General features: G+C 44.5%; 2 protein-coding genes across 11 annotated transcripts in view; both read right to left on the reverse strand.

Moving 5' to 3' along the window:
• Positions 1 to 12,993, reverse strand: part of ltbp3 (latent transforming growth factor beta binding protein 3) — a 33,732-nt gene extending 20,739 nt beyond the window's left edge. For 6 of the 10 annotated variants that reach the window (XM_023968549.2, XM_023968545.2, XM_070434601.1 and 3 more), the window contains exon 1: positions 12,317 to 12,992. In XM_023968549.2, the coding sequence (XP_023824317.1) occupies positions 12,317 to 12,557 (241 nt within the window). In that variant the 5' untranslated portion in view covers positions 12,558 to 12,992. Of the gene's footprint in view, positions 1 to 12,316 lie in introns of all 10 variants that reach the window. The other 4 variants (XM_023968544.2, XM_023968548.2, XM_023968547.2 and 1 more) reach the window with 1 other exon arrangement.
• Positions 12,994 to 15,258: 2,265 nt separating this feature from the next.
• Positions 15,259 to 19,939, reverse strand: LOC111950937 (uncharacterized). The gene is made up of 2 exons (XM_023968893.2): positions 18,741 to 19,939; positions 15,259 to 18,580 (listed from the first exon to the last, which is right to left on the reverse strand). The coding sequence occupies exons 1-2, from the start codon at positions 19,453 to 19,455 to the stop codon at positions 17,607 to 17,609; spliced, it is 1,689 nt and encodes a 562-aa protein (XP_023824661.1). The 5' UTR covers positions 19,456 to 19,939; the 3' UTR covers positions 15,259 to 17,606.
• Positions 19,940 to 20,034: the final 95 nt, after the last annotated feature.

Below are 20,034 nucleotides of genomic sequence, written 5' to 3' on the forward strand. Positions count from 1 at the left end.
ACGYGACTACCGTATGAATGTCCYAACGGACGGAGACAGATCCAGAGCAGGCCAGAGCAGAACACTAATACAAATGATGGCTTTTTACTGAGATTTGGAAAATATTTTAAACCACAAGAGCTCTGCTTAAAGAAAGAGCTTCATGCCATATATACCGCTCTGTAGGTTTCCCTTTGTGTTTACTTTTATAGTAGCCACTTTTCTCCCTAAAAAGGAGAATCAGATGAAACAGTGGGAGCCAAGATCTGGGAGCTAGGAGTACATACCAGACTGAGACGTTCAGTATAAAGAATGCAATCAAAACTTAATTCAAGATATGCTGTGCTAAGATATGCTGCAATACATGCCGTAATAACACACATAGTTCAATAGACATACAACAAAGTGCGCAATAAAATGTTGAAACGCATTAATCAATGACTAATATGTTGTGTACTTTCTCTGTCCCATAATGGGGCCATGAAATGAAGCAGAAGTTGAAGCTCAGTGGTTTGGATGTCTTGCCCTGCAGTCTAGCATAGCAGTATCACGGCAGTGGGAGTCCCACGGCAGGAAGAGAGAGAGCGAGATAGAGAGAGAGAGAGACGACTCGGCACGTCTGACTGACACGGAGACCCACCCAGTGGTTGAGAAGAGGCCTCTTCGTGTTACCCGCCCCGCGGAGCAGAGCTCCGCACACTGAAGCAATTAGGCCTGGACTGCCTCGGAGTCTAGGCCGCTGTGTAATGACGGGACTAGATCACCTCAAACACAGCGGGGACATCTTTAAACCAATGAGAGTCAAGGAAAAGAGCAACTGGAGAAATCACAGCCATAATGAAATGACACGAGGCTGTGCAGCTTATGTTTAAATGTGTAGTGGGATAGGCTGGGCTGTTCTGACGCAGCCTGCACTGCCTGCACCATAATTAAACTTGACAGTGGTCTTTAACCATACACCCAAAACAGGCAGCTACACGCAGCAGCAGGTTAATGGGGAGGCTCACAGATAGCAGGGGAAAACCTGTATAGCAAATCCAGCTGGAGAAGGACTTCCCTTCCCCGTGCACAGCTCTCCAGACATCTATTGTGTCTGGTGACTTTTTGTCTCAGTAGAGAAAGCTGGAAAGACGGAGAGAGAAAGCGGAGAAAGCTGTTGGGAATGGAGAATTGGGATGAGAACACAGAGAAAGAGACGGAGAAAGAAAGACAGGGGCGTAGCCTCCTTCCAACCCCGRTTATACAACTTCAACCCACAGAGACCATAGAGACAACATAGGAAAAGTCTGGTAAGGCTTGGGGAGAGGGCCCGTCTGGCAGAGAAGCAGTTCTCAGAGAGAGCAGAGCAGACCCTCTGACGGGGAACTGGAGCTCACTGCATTCACACACACACAAACTCCATGGCCAACAACAGGATGGGGTTCTATGAAGAAGAAAATAACACAGCCCTTAGGTACAGTTAGTCAAMATGATACCTTTGTCAACGTGAACATGTTGCACACATGCCTTGAAGCAGACTGTACATAAACTGTGGATAAAATAAAATCTGGTGAATGCGCCTTTCTTTTGATGTTTCGAATTAACCCCAGCATGGGGCTTCACAACAGAGACTACAGCACATAGCTGTCTGCCATTTCTAGCACACCTCTTGCTGTGTGCTTGTATTTACAACGTTCATCCCTTCCCCACAGATTAGCTAGTTGGGTGGAGTACTGGTGCTTAGCATGACAGGCTAAACACATATCTTATGAGGTAGAGAGGGTGGACCTCCAAGTCCACTAATCAGACTACACCACACTGACTGGACCAGGCGGCCAGTTCTCAGACTGCTTCTCTGACAGTYAATAGGAGGGATTTAAACTCGACTCTCCTCCACATCTGCTTCCTCTATCTAAACCCAGGACAGGGCAGTTTGAGAGACCTGGGTGTAATGCACATGGACTAATGCTTTCTGCAGACTGTGCTTGAGTGAGTGAGATGATCGTGGGACTGTTATGATCCAGTCATGATAATATGTGTTCTACTGCATCCTTGAATTATGAAACCCAACTGGGCACAAAAAGTCTGCCGATGGGAAATTCTCCCACTCTGTTGAGTGGGTAGCAGGCCGTCAGAATGGCCTAGAATAGATCATCTGAAACACTAAAGCCACCCAGCTATAGAATCACTCCAACAAATGCTTGGTGCTATCTAGGCTATATTATACAGTGCTATATATTATAAAGCACTTCTATGAAACCCATGATCCCAATATGGATATCAATTCTCAGTCACCACCATTAATACTGATGCCCAAAATGTAATTATGCTCACATCTCACTTTCACATTATACAATTTTATTGGCATGTCTTAAGAAATAGATTTCATACTCAAAATTGGGTCACATGTGTTCCAAACCGTAGTCAAAGGGGAAATATTTTTCCTATCCAGCATGTGCTGGAACCGAAAGAGAGAAAAGAGAGGGGGAGAGAGGGAGGAAGAAAGGAACAAATGTTGGCTTTAAAGCTCTTCTCGACATAGTGATTTATGTGAGGAGTGAGAGCTCGTTCCTCATAATGCCATGATTTAGACCAGTGGTATTCAAAATCGGGGTAATTGCGGTGGGGTCTCCAAAATTGTTTTTTATATACTGTGTATTCGGAAAGTATTCAGAGATGTTTCTACAACTTGGGTCCACCTGTGGTAAATTAAATTGATTGGACATGATTTGGAAAGGTACACACCAGCTTATATAAGGTCCCACAGTTGAAATTGCATGTCAGAGCAAAAACCAGGAATTGTCCGTAGAGCTCCGAGACAAGATTGTGTTGAGGCACAGATCTGGGGAAGGGTWCCAAAACATTTCTGCAGCATTGAARGTAACCAAGAACACAGTGGCCTTCATCATTAAATGGAAGAAGTTTGGAACCACCAAGACTCTTCCTAGAGCTGGCCGCCTGGCCAAACTGAGCAATCGGAGAAGGGCCTTGGTCAGGGAGGTGACCAAGAACCCAATGGTCACTCTGACAGAGATCCAGAGTTCCTCTGTGGAGATGGGAGAACCTTACAGAAGGACAACCATCTCTGCAGCACTCCACCAATCAGGCCTTTATGGTAGAGGGGCCAGACGGAAGCCACTCCTCAGTAAAAGGCACATGATAGCCTGCTTTGGCACCTAAAAGACTCTCAGACCATGAGAAACAGCGACGCACCCCATCCAACCTGACAGCTTGAGAGGATCTGCAGAGAAGAATGGGAGAAACTCCCCAAATACAGTTGTGCCAAGCTTATAGCGTCATACCCAAGAAAACTTGAGGCTGTAATCGCTGGCAAAGGTGCTTTAACAAAGTGCTGAGTAAAGGGTCTGAATACTTATGTAAATGTAATATTTCAGTTWATTTTATTTTATACATTTTCAAACATTTCTAAAAACCAGTTTTTGCTTTGTCATTATGGGGTATTGTGTGTAGATTGATGAGGGGGAAAAAACGATTTAATCAATTTAATCCATAAGGCTGGAACGTAATAACATTTGGAAAAAGTCAAGGGGTCTGCATACTTTCCGAATGCACTAAATATATATATGTATTTGTTGATGTAAAAATCTAAATTGACCAATTTTACGGTTTTGTCATTAGATTTGGGGTGGGGTGAGGTCCTAAGAAATTATTGGGGGGAAAATGGTGTCCCCAGAAATTCTGGCAGGAAAAAATGGGGTCTCCACTGAAAAAGTTGATTTTGACTGAAACCGACAGTGTGTAGGAGATAGACAGGCCAGTGGAGGCACAACAAAAACAGAGAGAGAGAAAGAAAGATGGATATGGAGAGAAAGAGAGAGTGGGGGGGGTGAGAGAGCACGAGAGAGAAGAGGAGAGGTAGGGAGGAGTGGAGAGAGGGGGAGAGTGTGTAAGAAAGAGAAGTAGAATAGAGAAGGTGCAATGGAAAAAGCATCAGAGGGATCCAAATTAATCTGTTATTTTTTCTTCAGATTCAGAGGGACTTTTTTTCAGAAATACATACCTGTCATTCTTCAACTGTAGCGTGAGCAAGCTGAGACAACTATACACACACATGTGCTTTACACACACTGACACATTACCACAGATTTGGCACAAAAACACAGAGCTATACATACCATGCTGTACATATACAGAAAGTCTGACACACCAACACACACACTTTGGAATGTTTAATTATGTTATTATTTCAGACCAACTACTGGCTGCTAGGTTTTATTACAACCACCCATGTTTGAGAGCGACAGGGTGGAAGAGTTTAATCCAAGGATAATATTTCAACAATAGGCCTTACTAACTCAAGACTTGAGCAATGATCTGACCTATGTCCAATGCCAAACCTAGACTCACRTTTCTACACTCCAGGTTGAATAAGGACCATTTTATTTCATTTTCAGTAATCCAAAGCCCCAGGAGCAACAATAGGTTCAACTAAGTCCCCGTTCAAATCAAACCTAGCTGAAGAGATGACAACTCACAGCTCTCTACTATCACTGCATCACAGTTCATACAGCACATCTAAAACCAGCAAGACTCATACTTCCCCCAGACCTCAACAGTAACTTTAGTGGGGGGAATCTCCTGCCTGTCTGTGCACTGTGGGCAGAGGGAGGTGGGGGAGGGTGTGTGTGTTTCAGGGGTGCCCTCTGCGTGCCCCTGGGGTTTTGCTCTGACTGTGGCCACCCACCCACTTCTGTCWGTCTAGAGATGATGCAGCAGCAGCCTGGTTACCTCCCCCTACAGCCTCCCATCCAACCACAGCCGCTCCCTCCCAACTCAAATATTCCCCGCTCAAAATGATCAAATTATAGTTTAACGCTCCAGTTCAACAGCTAGTCTACGTACGGTGAGCTGTTCGTCTGATATCTTACATTTMTTCGAAGATCATTCTGAATATGTCAGTGGGTCAGTGACGGCATGCCAGCTTCTCATGGCTTAACAAATATTTAAAGTGATCATGAGATTATGATTGTATGCCTTAAAAAGTATGGCGCTATAGAGGAGGGAGTATTTGCTAAACCATCAGAAAATGATATTAAGTACATTTTTTCCTTCGGTATTACTATCACAGTATTAGGCTAGTATTACAGTATTAAGCTAGTATTACAGTATTATACTGCTGTTACAGTAAGCCGGTAAGCTACACAACCCACGTCAAATCAATCCATTTTCATCTCTTCATTCCCACAAAAAAATACCATCAAAAGGACAATGACAAAAACAACATCACACCACAATAACAATCACCACCACTACCACTACCACCACTATTAAAAGGGCATGATTACAATAATGGGAGGCACAGCGTCTTATGACGCTCTTGCCTTCACGGTCAGTAGAAAAAGCAAGAAACCACATCCCCAAATATGCCTGCTTTAAACTGGCGCTGTGAGACCGCATACCACATACACAGAGTGGACTATGGACTGGGCCAGACTTCTGTAGCCATGCCCATAGCCCAGAGTAAATGACATAATCACTGGCTTTTTAAAAACACAGGCCTGAGAAAGTCTGCCGACTAGCAGGCCACCTGGGAGTAAGGGCCTCTGCATACTGAACGGACTCTAGATACTCATATTGTACCCCTGCATCCCCTCAACCCCCTGCATCCACCCCAGATCGCTTGGCAAGGAGGGATGCAGCCCTCCAAACAGTGCCTGTTCCAACGCTCAACACACATAGAACATTTGCAGTCACTAAATGATTGCTGTCTTTAACAGTCGACTGGCACAAAATGATCTAGCAGAAATCTTGCCTGAATAAGACGCTGGGGTTTGATCAACTTTTATTTTAGTCCACTTCATTAACCCCACCCCCTTTTTTTGTAAAGCAAAATGATCTAGAACGCTTATTTTGATGTAAAAATAAACAATATCTACGCAGATCACTTCTAACGTGACATATCATTAGCATTAATCTGGTGTGAGACCACGATATTGCACTGTCTGTCTGATTATGTATAATTGCCCAAACCCATCCCTCCAATCCCTGCTCAATGGGCATATTATGACATGTCATGGAGGTATGTAAGGTTATTTCTAAGGCCAGAGGTAGGCATGAACCCAGTGTAACCTGGCAACCCCCTGCACCAGAGCTATTTAACGTCTGTGGACAGAGAGAGAGGGAGACAGAATGTTGGCACCAGCTTTGGGTAAGTGATGTCATGTAATCACTGGTCTAATCTGTCCTGTAGTATATCAGCAGGCCAGGTAGAGGGAGGAACGCTGACAGTACACCCAGCAGAGCTGATGTGAGCTATCTGCCCAGGCCCGGTGACGATGCGATGGCACACCCCTCAGGGGAGGTATGGGTCTGTAGTGGCTCAGGGCRTCTCAGGGCCTTCTCCCCCTGTCCTGGCAGCAGCACTGTTATTCTGTATTTACCTTGGCTAATGGCTGTGTGGCTCCAGAGATCTGGTCGGGGGGTGCAGTTACACAGTCTCACAGTGCTCACATTCCACTAGCCAGCTTTAAATAACTGCTCCCTTTCTCCCCCACCCTAAGCAAATGGGAGGAAAGCGTGTTAAACATGGCAGGCCAGGCTAGCTCCTCCTATATTAGCCTCAAATGTGAGACGGCCTCCTTCCTGACACACACACTGTGTTCCCTCATCACTTTCAAAAATGACCTCTAATTGGTGTTTTGTTTTTGGAGCTTCAGCTGCCAAAAACAATTTGCCTCGCACTGTTTTTCCTTCTTCTCAACCTGCACCGAAGTGTTGACTTGAATAGAGCCAGTGACAGGACAGGAATAGCCCTCAGAGGAGGAACCTGATTCCATTAAAAATCCCAGTTAAGATCCCCAAATAAACTGGACTGTCGATCTACATTGCCTGTGACCTTAACTAACCTGAGATATTTGCCCTCCATACGAGAGCAGCCTAAACCATGCACGCAGAAACATTACAACACAGCCTTGAGGGAAGGCTGATGACATGGCACCAAACACACACACACACATACACACACAAAGTGTGAATCCCCCTCTCTGTGGCCTTGGGAGAGACTGACAGAGAGTGTGTGTGAGTAAAGCTCTGCTTAGACTCACCTCTGGGCAAAGCCAAGCCTGCGGCACACTGTGGAGTGGTGCAGGTTTCTGGGTTGCCCATGTTTACTACAGCACCCATAACTTGGCATCAGAGGAGGAAGTGAGTGAGTGTGGGGAAGGACTCTTAGAGGGAAACTAAAGTGTGTCTCTAAACAGGAACAACAAGCCCTGGGCAGCTCCAGTTCGTTTTGTTTTGCTGACTTCTCTTTTACCTTTCATTCTCCTCTGACCTGTACCTCTGACCCGTACCTCTAACCTGTACCTCTGACCCTTACCTCTGACCCGTACCTCTGACCAATACCCAGGGAAACCCCAAATAAATCACTGCAATAATGATTGGGTTTGAATGACTCATTAAACGCATATGTTGTGCATGATCACATTGGTCATTTCACATTCTCACATGACCTCCGTCCTGAGTCACGGAGAGATAGACATGAGCCAGATGTACTGCAGTAGGATGGAGGGAGAAGGCCATCAGGAACTGAACACAGGGGGAGTGACATAGGACATTCTAGAGAGACAGAAGTCAGCTCAGCCTCAACAGTAAGGATGGGAATGTTGCTGAGGTTAGAGGGTCCACCACTTCCCTGCATATCAAAGTTGGAGGAAACCTGGGTCCCAGATACAGATAGAGATACAGAGTGATTGGGCTGAATGAGACAGCAGGTTTAGTTTAGGATACAGACAGATACAGAGTGAGAGTGACTGAGAAGCAGAAGCAGGTCCAGAAGAGTTGGAGAGCAGCTGCTGCCGTTCTGCTGAGGTTGATGGGTGGAAAGCCTGCGCGGTAACAACCTTTGAGGAGAAGAAAGGCTGCGTCCTCCGTCCCTCACCCAAACAGAGCTGTGTGCAGTCAAACTGGGGGAACAGGCTCAGAACTACCGTGGGTAAATACTGCAGGGACGGTGGGGGTGGGAGGAATGTCTATCAAGATTCCCATTCCCAGTCTCTTAAGTCATACATCCAGAGTGCTGCTTCAGTCTGACCTGCACAACCCAGCTCAACCTCTGACTGTGTTGAGACATTTAAAATTTAAAATTATAATATTTTTATTTTTTATAATAACCGTTATTTAACTAGGCAAGTCCATTAACAAAAAAATCTTATTTACAATGGCGGCCTACACCAGCCAAACCCGGACCAATTGTGCGCCGCCCTATGGGACTCCCAATCACAGCCAGTTGTGATACAGCCTGGATTTGAACTCGGGTGTTTGTAGTGACACCTCAAGCATTGAGATGCAGTGCCTTAGACCACTGCGCTACTCGGGAGCCCAACACAGAACAATGCCTGCCTGATCCAAAGACCAACTGCCGACTGACTCTTTTCATCTGTAGAACCTGCCGGAAACTAAACATATAACAGTATCTCAACATACAGCACATGCCATCTCTGATATGAATATAGGATTTATCTTTCATATGTAATTTGAGTATGACAAGAGATAATGCTGAGAAATACAAGCTTAAATTTATTTAGCTAGGTTTATTTGGCAACTCTGCCATTCTAGTTTATTTTCACATACTACAGCTTGTAAATCCAGAGGCCATTATCCAGTGCAGACGGGGAGTCTGTGTAACCTAGCTGTCTCTCAGCTGATTTATCCCTGGAACTGTAAGTGTAGCAGTAACAGCAAAAGTAGCAGTAACAGTAGCAGTAGCTAATCCCTCTCTAGCCCTGCAGGATTCCCCACGCTGTCTGTCAGAGGGCTGGGGGGGTAGCCAGTCCTGCTTTACCAGGGATACATACATAGAATCCACAGAACAGAATGAAGACGTCCTGGTGATTCTATTTCTAAGCATAAATCCTCCCCTTAAGGAGGAACGTCCAGTCTCACCTCCGATCACCTGGTGACGAGAGGAGAAGTGCCCAAACCACTGGACTTCCTGAACATGACATCTTAGTCATACACTTCAGACAGTAGCGTAACAGAAGTATTAAGAGAATGAGCACAGAATGAGGATGGAAAAGGGTCGCTTGTTTATATAATAAACCACTGTTGCGGTTGACTGGTTTGTGTCAATTCTCATTTAGCAGAGATTACAAAAAATGTAATCCTGCTTCAAAATATCTGTTTATGTTACCATGTCAGAATCTGTTCAATACTATTCCAAATCTTCAACTGAACAAAAAAATCCAGGATGGAAATGTACCTACTGTAATATATAGCAATAGCTATGTAATAGCTGTGAGGCCAACCTGGCAAACCCGCTGAGGCCCAGTAGATTTCCCTGAAACTCACCAAGCCTTATTTATTAATTTTCTCAAAATATCCTACAACAGCTTTAACAACATTGCTCTTGTGAAGAGTTTAAGAAAGGCAAGCTTGAATCATTAGGCAGAAAATGACGGCATTTGGAAGTGAACTGCTTCACGGCAAGGTTCTGGCATGTCTGCTCAGTCTAGGCCTCAGCCTTGCTGTGGTGCTGACGTCACCGCCACTCATATATGGAAAAGTGTTAATATTGCTGTCGTTGACCGCGGCCATTTTAACATGCTAGAGAGAAAATTCCACATGTCCATAGAGTACACTGTCCACACACACTTCTGGTTTGCCAAAAGCTGACACTGGCTCAAGTTGCACTCTGTAGCCCCTGCCAGACAAACCCAAACAACTGCACGAAAGCCTGGTTAAATGCAGCTTACAGTACGTACAATACCAGACACAGGGCCGTTTGTACGCTAGTTTGATTCTCCAGACCAAATGTTCAGATTACACAAAATGAACAATCCTGTGTTGCACTGTAATTACAGCTGGAGTATGTAAGGAGGGACATTTTGATGGTTTTGTGATCAAAGGGTGAGCAAGTTCATTCACAGTGCAGAGGAAGAGAGTTTCTTATGACAAAAACGCATTAGGTAATTTATGAATATGCTGTAGTTCTGTAATGTGCTGTAGTTCTGTAATGAAGGGCTGGTGGGAGAAAAAGCGTAGGGACTTCACATTTCACAAGAAGTTCCAAAACAAAATCTGTACGACAACCTTACGACAGTAAACTGGCATKACAGTAATCTAAACATTGGGAAAATATGTGTAAATGTATAGGACATGTGTGGGCCTAAGTGAATGTGAATGTTGCTCGAACTCCCTTGACCACAGAGCCCCACAGCCGACACTTTAAGGACGGCCTCTGCATGCATTTCCATAAATGTAGCTCTCACAGTGACTGAATCAGTTCCCTCGTTTATTACTGCAGTTTATTTTTGGGTTCCTGTTCGCATTCTAAAGCAAATCTTAGTCTGCCTTAATAAGGGGTTTGAGGGGAAATCAAATCACACTAAAATAACCCTGGGCTCCACACAGATCAACATAGAAGTGGACATCCCCTCATCACAACTAAGGAAAAAACAGAGCAAATAACTACAGTGCTCTTTCAAAACAGAGGCAATATTTTTTTACATCTATTTWTTTTTTTACCAGTATTGTGTTTTAAAAGCACACTTGCTAGTTTACATTTTAATGATCTACTGTGATGGATCACAGGATAGCAGCAGTTGTTAGCCTCATTAAATACACTGAGTGTACAAAACAAAGAGGAACACCTTCCTAATATTGAGTTGCACCCCTGTTCCTCTCAGAACAGCCTCAATTATTCGGGGCATGGACTCTACAAGGTGTCGAAGCGTTCCACAGGGATGATGGCACCATGTTGACTCCAATGCTTCCCACAGTTGTGTCAAGTTGACTGGATGGTGGACCATTCTTGATACACACAGGAAATTGTCGAGCGTGAAAAACCCAGCAGCATTGCGATTCTTGACACACTCAAACCAGTGCGCATGGCACCTACTACCATACCCCGTTCAAAGGCACGATCAAACAGGGAAATGGTTCCAATTGTTGTTCAATCATTCATTTTCCCATAGGGGATTTTAGAAACACTTAAAATAAGGGCTGTGTTTCATGTAGGCTTACCCTGGCATGACGTTTTGACAACCGTGTAAATCTCTCTAGGACAAGGTGACTCTTATCAATATATTCGCCTGTATTTACCCCCAGCAAATGAAATGCTAATTAGCTGCTAATGTGGCTATGATAAAGAACTACAAAGGCCATTATGATATGGACGTGACTGCCAAATCAAGGTAAAGGTAAGAATCTCTGAATGAACTATCTAATGTTAGCTAAATGTATTAATTAATAAAATGGCTTTCTTTAAATGTACCTGTTAGCAAAAGTGCCAGGTAGAGCTGACGTGCAGGAGCTTGCAGGGATTTGTAGTCTTGCATGATGTCTACTTTGATGCTAATTAGCATGTTCGAATCTGAGAKTAAATAGAGCCAAATATATTGATAAAAGTCACCTTGTCCGAGAGATTTACATGGTTATCAAAACGTCACGCCAGGGTAAGCCTACACGAAACACAGCCCTTATTTTGACTGTTTTTAAAATCCCCTATGGGAAAAATGAATGATGGAAAAACGATTGGAACCATTTTCCTGTTGGACCGCTAGGTTTTATGGGTATTATGAAACCTCCACTGTGGGGCCCTATTGTCTCAAAGCTTAAAACATATTATTTAACCTGTCTCCTCCCCTTCATCTACACTGATTGAAGTGTATTTAACAGCTGACATCAATAAGGGCTCATAGCTTTAACCTGGTCAGTCTGTCACAGAAAGAGCAGATGTTCCTAATTTTTTGTACACTCAGTGTATTTATTGTGTCTGACAACTGCTGCTAGCCTGTGATCCATCATAGTAGATAATTCAAATGTAAACTGGCAAGGGTGCTTTTAAAACACAATACTGGTAAAATTGTTAGCATTGTGAGAGTGTGTTGACTGAACGGCTGCTGGTCGCAGCTTTATACTGGGCAGTGTGAGAGGGAACAGTAAACTCTAGCAGATAAAACTCAACTTTCATTTTATGTGATGTTGGAACTCCAGTCCGCCCACACTAGTCGTAAATCGTGGAGTTGAGTTTAGTTGGCTAAGTAAACTCCGGTGTAGGCTCCGGAATGTAAACGGTATAGGCCCAGGAGCCGTGCTTTACCACATTTTATCTGACACTGTTCAGAACGACTAAACTCATGCCAGCCAGACAATGTGGACAAGAGATTAGAGAAGGGGGGAAATCTGAAGAATGCCAATGAGCCATTGAGCAATGCAATGGTAATTTGGATTCTGATGATTAAGGACTATGGGTCCATGTGTATTTTCTTCCCTACAAGGACTGATATTGTTCATTAGAATTTTAAAAGCAGCATAATTAGGTCAGGGTAAACAACATCATCTTTATTTCTGTAAAGAAAATAAAAGCATTATTGTTTATCATCGCATCACCACTCACCCACTCTGAATCCAGGCCCTGTGAGAGTATCCGCTGACTGTCCGTTCTCGCCTATCAGTGTGGTATTGTTGCCCTGCTCACAAGTGTCCTGGCACTGGCCTTTTAAACAAATCCTCTTGCAGATGAGAGGGGCGATGACCACTTTGAAGCGCTCCCGGGTGGATGCGCGCTCTGCGCACCAGGCCAGCCTCTGGACACCCAGCCAGATTACGAGCAGATGGGAAATGATCAGAGAATGCATCCTGGCATCCTTCACCGCCGTGCGCAAAGAGAAGGGGGCATTCACGGTGGCAAAACGTAATGCTGTTAAAGACTGTTCAGAACAAAACACCAAGGGACTCTTTATTCCTTTCACGCGAACCCTGACAACAGCCGACTAACTCCCGGAGGTATTCCAAAATGTTGATTATAAAGGTACCTCATACAACGAAAAAAGTGCTGAGAAAACTTCAGTGGTGTACTGCTTCCTTCCTGCCCTTTAAAACAGTCAATTTCAGTCTCCCCGCATATAAAAATGATTAATTCCGAACAGTAAAATGTATGGCATTTTTATTTTAACTAAAATACAGGACCCAAAAGTTACCGAGAGAACTTTCTCATTTCCCTACCCGCTTTCTCGCTCTCCTTTCTCCCTGCTGTTGCTTGGATGGTTACTGTGTGCGTATCTGGGTTTGGGAAAGAAGGGAGGAGAGAGGGAGAGGGAGCCAAGCCAATCCTCTCCAGAAAGAGCTGGCAGCAGGCCAGGCAGCGCAGGAGCTAAGCTGAAAGTGGTTTCGTTGTTGGTTATTTCTCCTAACACCCCCTAACCAAGGAACGATAATGGCACAGCTGTGCGACACGCTCTGGAAAACACCTCCAAATCAAGTGTGAATGCCAACTGTGCGAAACAGCTCTCCAGTCAGAGGAATGTAGAGCATCATATGGCTTACAGTTACAGTTGTGGGAGGAAAAGAGGTGCCTGTTGACAAAACTCAATTTACAAAAAAACAATCATTAGCTCTCCTAATTTAAGCCTATCTCAAATCTAGACTATTAAATAAATGACCAATATTGGTATAGATGTGACACCACACAACGACTGGGTGAGAAAGTAACAGCACCAAATCCAGCTATCCAATCAAAGTATATCGCTTGTTACTGTATTCAGTAGTGAAATATAAAGACAGTATGACATAACAGAGCATTACCACATTCTCCCCTTCACTTACAGACCACACACCCACACCACTGACCTTCACAATCAGTCAGAGGTGTACAGGTGGGGTCAGGAATGTCATCCGGTGAGTTCATGTGATGGGCCAGAAAGAGAAAGGGAGAGTTGCGGAGAGGGTTGAGTCACTTCCTCTACAAAAAAAGTATGAATATTTACTTTCAGTCGCTAAGGAAATGACTGCATGGGCCTGGAGAGTTCACAGGCTGCACTTACATTTCTCTGCCTGTGCTTCTCTCCCTCACAGTGACATCCACTGCCAAGACAGACACTTGCACAAAACACACTCACATGCAAACTCACAATCGAATAAAACAACCACTCACAGAAGCGTACAAAAATAGAAGCCAGTCGAGCTGTAGCACACCTACTCAAGCACATTCACTCACACCACAAACACACAAACTAGACAAAGACAGCTGTTGTCCACTGCCTCCCTCCCCAACTAAACTAATACCCAACTCAGAGCCCAGTCCTGCTTTTTACATTAGAACAGGAGAGGTACTTACAGACTAGACTGATGAGAAATGGAGTCAGGAATACAATTACATTTACATTTAAGTCATTTAGCAGACGCTCTTATCCAGAGCGACTTACAAATTGGTGCATTCACCTTATGATATCCAGTGGAACAACCACTTACATTAACACAATCAGGATACTGCCACCTGCACGTAGAGCGGACAGAAGACTATCAAAGGTCTGATTTCTGACTGCCACTCATGAAAAGACTGAGACACTCATGACAAGACACAGCTATAGAAAGAAGGGGTGGGGGGGTATGTCATTGCCTAATGTCTTTAGCCCCATGGAGGACAAAGGAATTCCAGATATTATAAATTGCCCCCTTTGTAAACTCATTGGTTAATTATTACTTACAGACCAAGTAGTAAGGCAATTGTGACTGTCATTACAACCCATATTCATCGCGTAAGATAGCAGTGAATGCCAGAACACCACCAGACTGGGTCAGTGGTACCAGTGGGACAGACTGTAAGACCACAGGGCTGTGGCAAGGTGGAGGCTGTGGGCTTACAGACATCACTGAGGTCAGCACTGGCATTTCAGTGGGACTGGGTAAACAAGGAGGGACTRCTGAGCCTAAGTCTGAGGAGGCATGGAAGTGTTTGGCTGTGATTTTCTATTTATCTAACCTTTATATGCTACTGGTTTTCCATGGGCCTGATTATGTTAAATATGGTGCTTCTCCAGTCATATCCTGTGACCCAGTCTACTAGCATGTCATCAACGTTTATGACGAGGGCCCTTTGGAAAAAGCAGGGAGTGTGTGGCTGTTTTTTGTGTGCATGAGACCGTCAATATAATCAATCCATAGGGGAGACGGGGGGCTGTGTGTGTGTGTCATTGTAAGTAGTCTGTGGGTGAGGGTGTGTCAGCCCGGTCATATCCGTCAGGGAGGGGAGCAGGGTCACCACTTTAGTTGCATGTGTGGAAAACGAGAGTGGATCAGAAATAAAGGGCCGCCCGCCACCACAACACCAGTCTGACCACACCAGAGAGACCACAGGACGCTGTGTTCAAGTCTGCCTCTGTTAACCAGGAACATCTTACATTTAATGTGCCCGAGCTCCACTGTTGACTTGAAATTGTTCCACCACTAATCCTCATAAACATTGTGGAAAACAGAGTATATTGCAAGCTCAAGCCCTCACAGCAAGATCAATAAATATTATCTKGTTGATTACATACAATAACTAAAAAGGTGACAATATCAACAAAGGCCCTTTAATAGGTAACATTAAGACAAAGTAACTTTATGCATCAGATGGGTCAAAATACATTTTCAACACAGGAGGACAAGTAATAACAAAATCATGTTCTTTAACATTTCATACCAAATTCTTAGCAGGAAGAAAAATATAACAATTTGTTCAATATTGACGTGCAAAAATAACCACTGAATGCTGTACATGACCCTGTTACCTTGGGTCCAGAGAACCCACTATGCATGCTGGATGTAACTCCAGCATTTTAAAGAATATTTTCAATATTGTCAACGGTAATGCACATTTTCCATAATTGCAGATGGACCAAGTCTGTTTCACAAGGATCATACACTGGGAAAGAGATTGACAGCTTTAAAAGGCAGAAACTAGAAGTGTGCTCTGATCAGACAGACACCCCTTCAGATAAAGATRGCTCCCCTTTTCTATCTGAATGGGCCAATCAATACCAGAAAGAATTGGGAACAATTGCAAGTGATTACATATTTACATTACATAGTGGCATTAATAGTTAAAGGAACATTCAGCAATATGACATGACTATAATCAGCAACTTCTGACAAAGAGAGTAGGACACAGCTATCACGTTGCATGAAAAAGGAGGGATTTCCCAACTGGTACATATATGCAGTTGTTTATCAGTATGTGTGGGGTAGGTGCTAGTAAGGCCTKCCAGTCTCTCTGAAGTTGCAGTTGTTTATGGTAACGTCACAATGATGAATCTCAGTTTAACGTCACCATGGCGGTGGCACTAAAAGTAGTTAACTGTTCATTTGGACATGTTTTTTATTTATTTAACCTTTATTAAATTTATTTAACACGGCAAGTCAGTTAAGAACAAATGCTTATTTACAATGACGGCCTACCGGGGAACAGCGGGCAGAACGACAGATTTTTACTTTGTCAACTCAGCGATTCAATCCAGCAACCTTTCGGTTACTGGCCCAACGCGCTAACCACTAGGCCACCTGCATATAACTCCATTCCGTCTCAAAATACATACRACGAGCCCCTTAAAGGATTTGTATTTCCAGCAGCCACATGGCTGTTACACACTAAAGCTGTGTTCGAATACCCATACTAACATACTGTACACTACAAGTTCATTTTAGTATACTGTAAACGAACAGTATCCATTCAGTTGAGCATACTAGCGCTTCTCCTGTCTACCGGACGTTGCTGCTTGCTAGCATAACAAATTGCTAACTTGACATCTTAAGACTTCCTTAACAATTTCCATTGAGAACGCACAATTACTAGCACTTAGCTATGCTATGAATGACGTGAATAATCAAGTCAATAAACGTTGGGTAGTTAGTTAGATAACATACAGTTAATATACCGGCAAGTTCGATGTATTATTACCAACTAACTTTAGGTAGGTAGCTAACATAGTGGAACATTCAAGCAACTGCTGTAATGCTATGCGGTTTGTAAGGCTAGCGTAGCTAACAAATTGTCAGCCAATATAACATGAAACGTAACTTATTTGAAAAGTCATTACCATATTACATTGGTCAACATTTTCATAACATTTTTCATAATTAGTTAAAGCAATGAATTTGTATCCGCTCTCGTTGGACTTGGCTGCATATTTTCCGCCATTTTCTTCAAATCTGGGGCGGCAGGTAGCCTAGTGGTTAGAGCGTTGGACTAGTAACCAAAAGGTTGAAAGATCGAAGCACCTGAAGAAAGCAATTAACACACTGTTCCTAGGCCGTCATTGAAAATAAGAATTTGTTCTTAACTGAATTGCATAGTTAAATAAAGGTGAAAATGTTGTGAAGCCACACCCATTTTCAAAAAAATTGCATTATGGGCCCTATAAGCATGGAAATAGTGTCCACAGCTTGTATACTTCATATTTTGGCAAATGTAGTACGACATTCGGGAACTTTAGGTATACTAATTATATCCATACTATGAACAATAAGCATAATACATACTCAATTTATGTCACAAATAGTATGTTTAGCATGAGTATTCGAACACAGTTTAGGTAGGTTGTTGGGAGTTGTATAGGAAGGTCATTAGCAACGAGAGAAAGRGGGACATGATACATAGGTACATTTCATATTGTATAAAATACTTTCACATTTCTAAGATTATAAAGCACTAAAAGGATAGATGTGTCAGAGGGTCAGACAGGCAAATGAAGTGTCTCTGAAAAGAATAGGCTACCCTGGTCACTGGACAACACTAAGGATGTAGATAGACAGCCTGTTTCTCAGGAAAGGAATGGAGGCTTTCTCACACAGTACAGTAATGGAATAGGAAGACTCTTTTAACGTCATGTTCTAATGCTGTAGGCAGTAGACAGAAGGATGAGCCCATCCTACACACAGTCCACATCATCCCCTTCGGCTCCCCACTCATCAAACCTCATCTGAGGGGAGGGGGCAGCAGGGTGGAGGCTGTTGATGTTGTCCAGGGCTTCTGGGTCCGGGTCGTCTCCCACGCCTGCCTCCATGTGGCCAGACTCTTCACGGTGAGTGCGGACATGCTTGCGCAACGCCGCCGGCTCCTTGAAGGTGCGGTTGCAGAAAGGGCAGCTGCAGGGTTTCTCTCCGGTGTGGATGCGCTGGTGGTGCTTCAGGTGCTGCAGTCGGCTCAGACGCTTGCCACAGATGGCACACACGTAGGGCTTGTCACCAGTGTGGGTGCGCTGGTGCTTGCGCAGGCCGTCTARRTGGCGGAAGATTTTAGGRCAWTCAGAGCAGGAGTAGGGCTTCTCGCCGGTGTGAATCCGAAGGTGGGTTTTCAGGGCCCCGGACTCCCGGAAGCGGCGGCCACACACCCCACATGGGTAGGGCTTCTCTCCCGTGTGGATGCGGATGTGCTTCTTCAGGCTGGAGATGAGGCGGAAGGTCTTCCCACACTCTAGACAGTGGTGGGGGCGATCTGCGTCTGGGTCTCCTGGAGAGGTGGATGGTCCTGCTGTCCCTCCTGCCCTACCTGGGGACATGCTGTCACTTCCTACTGCTCCAGGGGACCTCAACACCGCTTTCTGTCCTGCCAGTCCCCCCTGAGCCGGACCAAAGGTAGCAGCACGTGGCCGCATGGGTTTTGGTTGGCGGAGAGAGTAGCTGCTGGAGCGTGATGACCCCTCCTGCTCCACCACATGGATGTATCCCAGATCATCCACATTCGGGGCAGTCTGGTCACCACCACCAGCACCCCCGGCACTCCTCAGCCCTGCCCCTCTACTGCAGGTCTGCCCTGGACCTGAACTTGGACCAGGCCCTTGCTCTTCTTTGATCTCAAACCTTGGTCCTACTGCTTGGGTCCCCTGCTGCTGCCGCCTCTCATCTGTTTAGTACAAAATAACAGAAAGGGATGTCAGAAGCACATAGACACTGCATGTTTCCATTCATTCCAAATGAGCTACAACAAATTGGTAATGATATTCTCCCTCTTTATATTAACATATAAACATTTGAATGCCTTATGACAAATAGGAATAATTTACCTGGCCGGCTGGGGTCAGAGCAGATGTTAGGTGTGTTGGCAGCATAGGAGTCCATAGAATGGTTGGTCACAGAGCCGTCTGATTGGATTGAGAGCTGACACATTTTATAGTCATCCCTGGAGTCATAAGCATGCAGAGACTCACTGAGAGAGCCACCCATCTCTAGGTCAACCCCGGAAACACACCGGCCGTCCGCACCGTTCACATTACGATTGCTCTGGCGATCCCTGTCCATAGCTGTGTTCATAGAGCCAATAGATGTGAGAGACGGGGCGAAAACCGACTGACCCATGGTCTGTGCACCGGGGAAAGGAATTTGCAACTGGTCGATTAACTTTTGGGCGCTGCTAAGACATTCCTGTAACGTCCTCAATTCCACTTTRAGTCTTTCGTTCTCCTGCTCCTTGTTAACCAGCTCTTGTTGGGTCTCGTTGAGTACAAGTACTACCTCGCCCAAGAGGGTATCCACAGCAGCGGTTAACGTGGTTTGAATGGTCGGGGCTAGACGTGTCTTCAGTGAGGATACAGTCATGTTGCCCTGGCATGCTTGGTGCCCATACTCAGCCTTCCCTACTTTACGATCATAACAAGGAGTAGTCCCAGATCTGTTTGGGGCGTTGATTATACTTTGTTTACGATTAGGACCACCGGTTGTGCTATTGACACTCAACGGAGAATCCACGCCGCTATTACAATTTCCTCGCCTGGATGCCATAGCTAGGTAGTTACTACGGTGACCAGCTAGCGCCGCCTGAGAATWACGCAACTTCAGTAGCTAGCAAATTCTTTGAACTAGCTATTAGTTAGTCAAACGTGAAAGAGAAGTAGCGAGCCTTTAGCAATCCTACCTACTTGTTACTATCATAGTGATAACAATGCGTCAACTTAGTTATTGACAAGTCAGCTAGCTAGCTCACTGACGTTAGTTAAGGCGGAAAAATTAACTAACGTTAGCTGGCTAGCTACGTTAGCAGGCAAGCTAACGTCAATTGTATCCGTAATGCTWGCTAGAAAGCAAAATATACTGACAGTGATGAATAAAAATGTTCTGGAAAATTCAGCAACATAAGTTTGTTAWTACTATAACGTTATATTAAAAGCGTGTCTGAAGTAAACTTGCACTGTTATATAAAAGATAGTTATCCTCGTCGCAATGCCTAGAGCGGCTCGACGTCCATCTTCTAGGTAGCGTAGGGGCGTTTCACCGTCGCACATGAATGACGTACCACTGTTCTGGGGTGTAGTCATTATGCCGATTCTGTTGCAAAACGTTTCGTCTGTTGCAAAACGTTTT

The sequence above is a fragment of the Salvelinus sp. IW2-2015 genome, linkage group LG23, assembly GCF_002910315.2.
Source record: "Salvelinus sp. IW2-2015 linkage group LG23, ASM291031v2, whole genome shotgun sequence".
Classification (NCBI taxonomy): Eukaryota; Metazoa; Chordata; class Actinopteri; order Salmoniformes; family Salmonidae; genus Salvelinus; species Salvelinus sp. IW2-2015.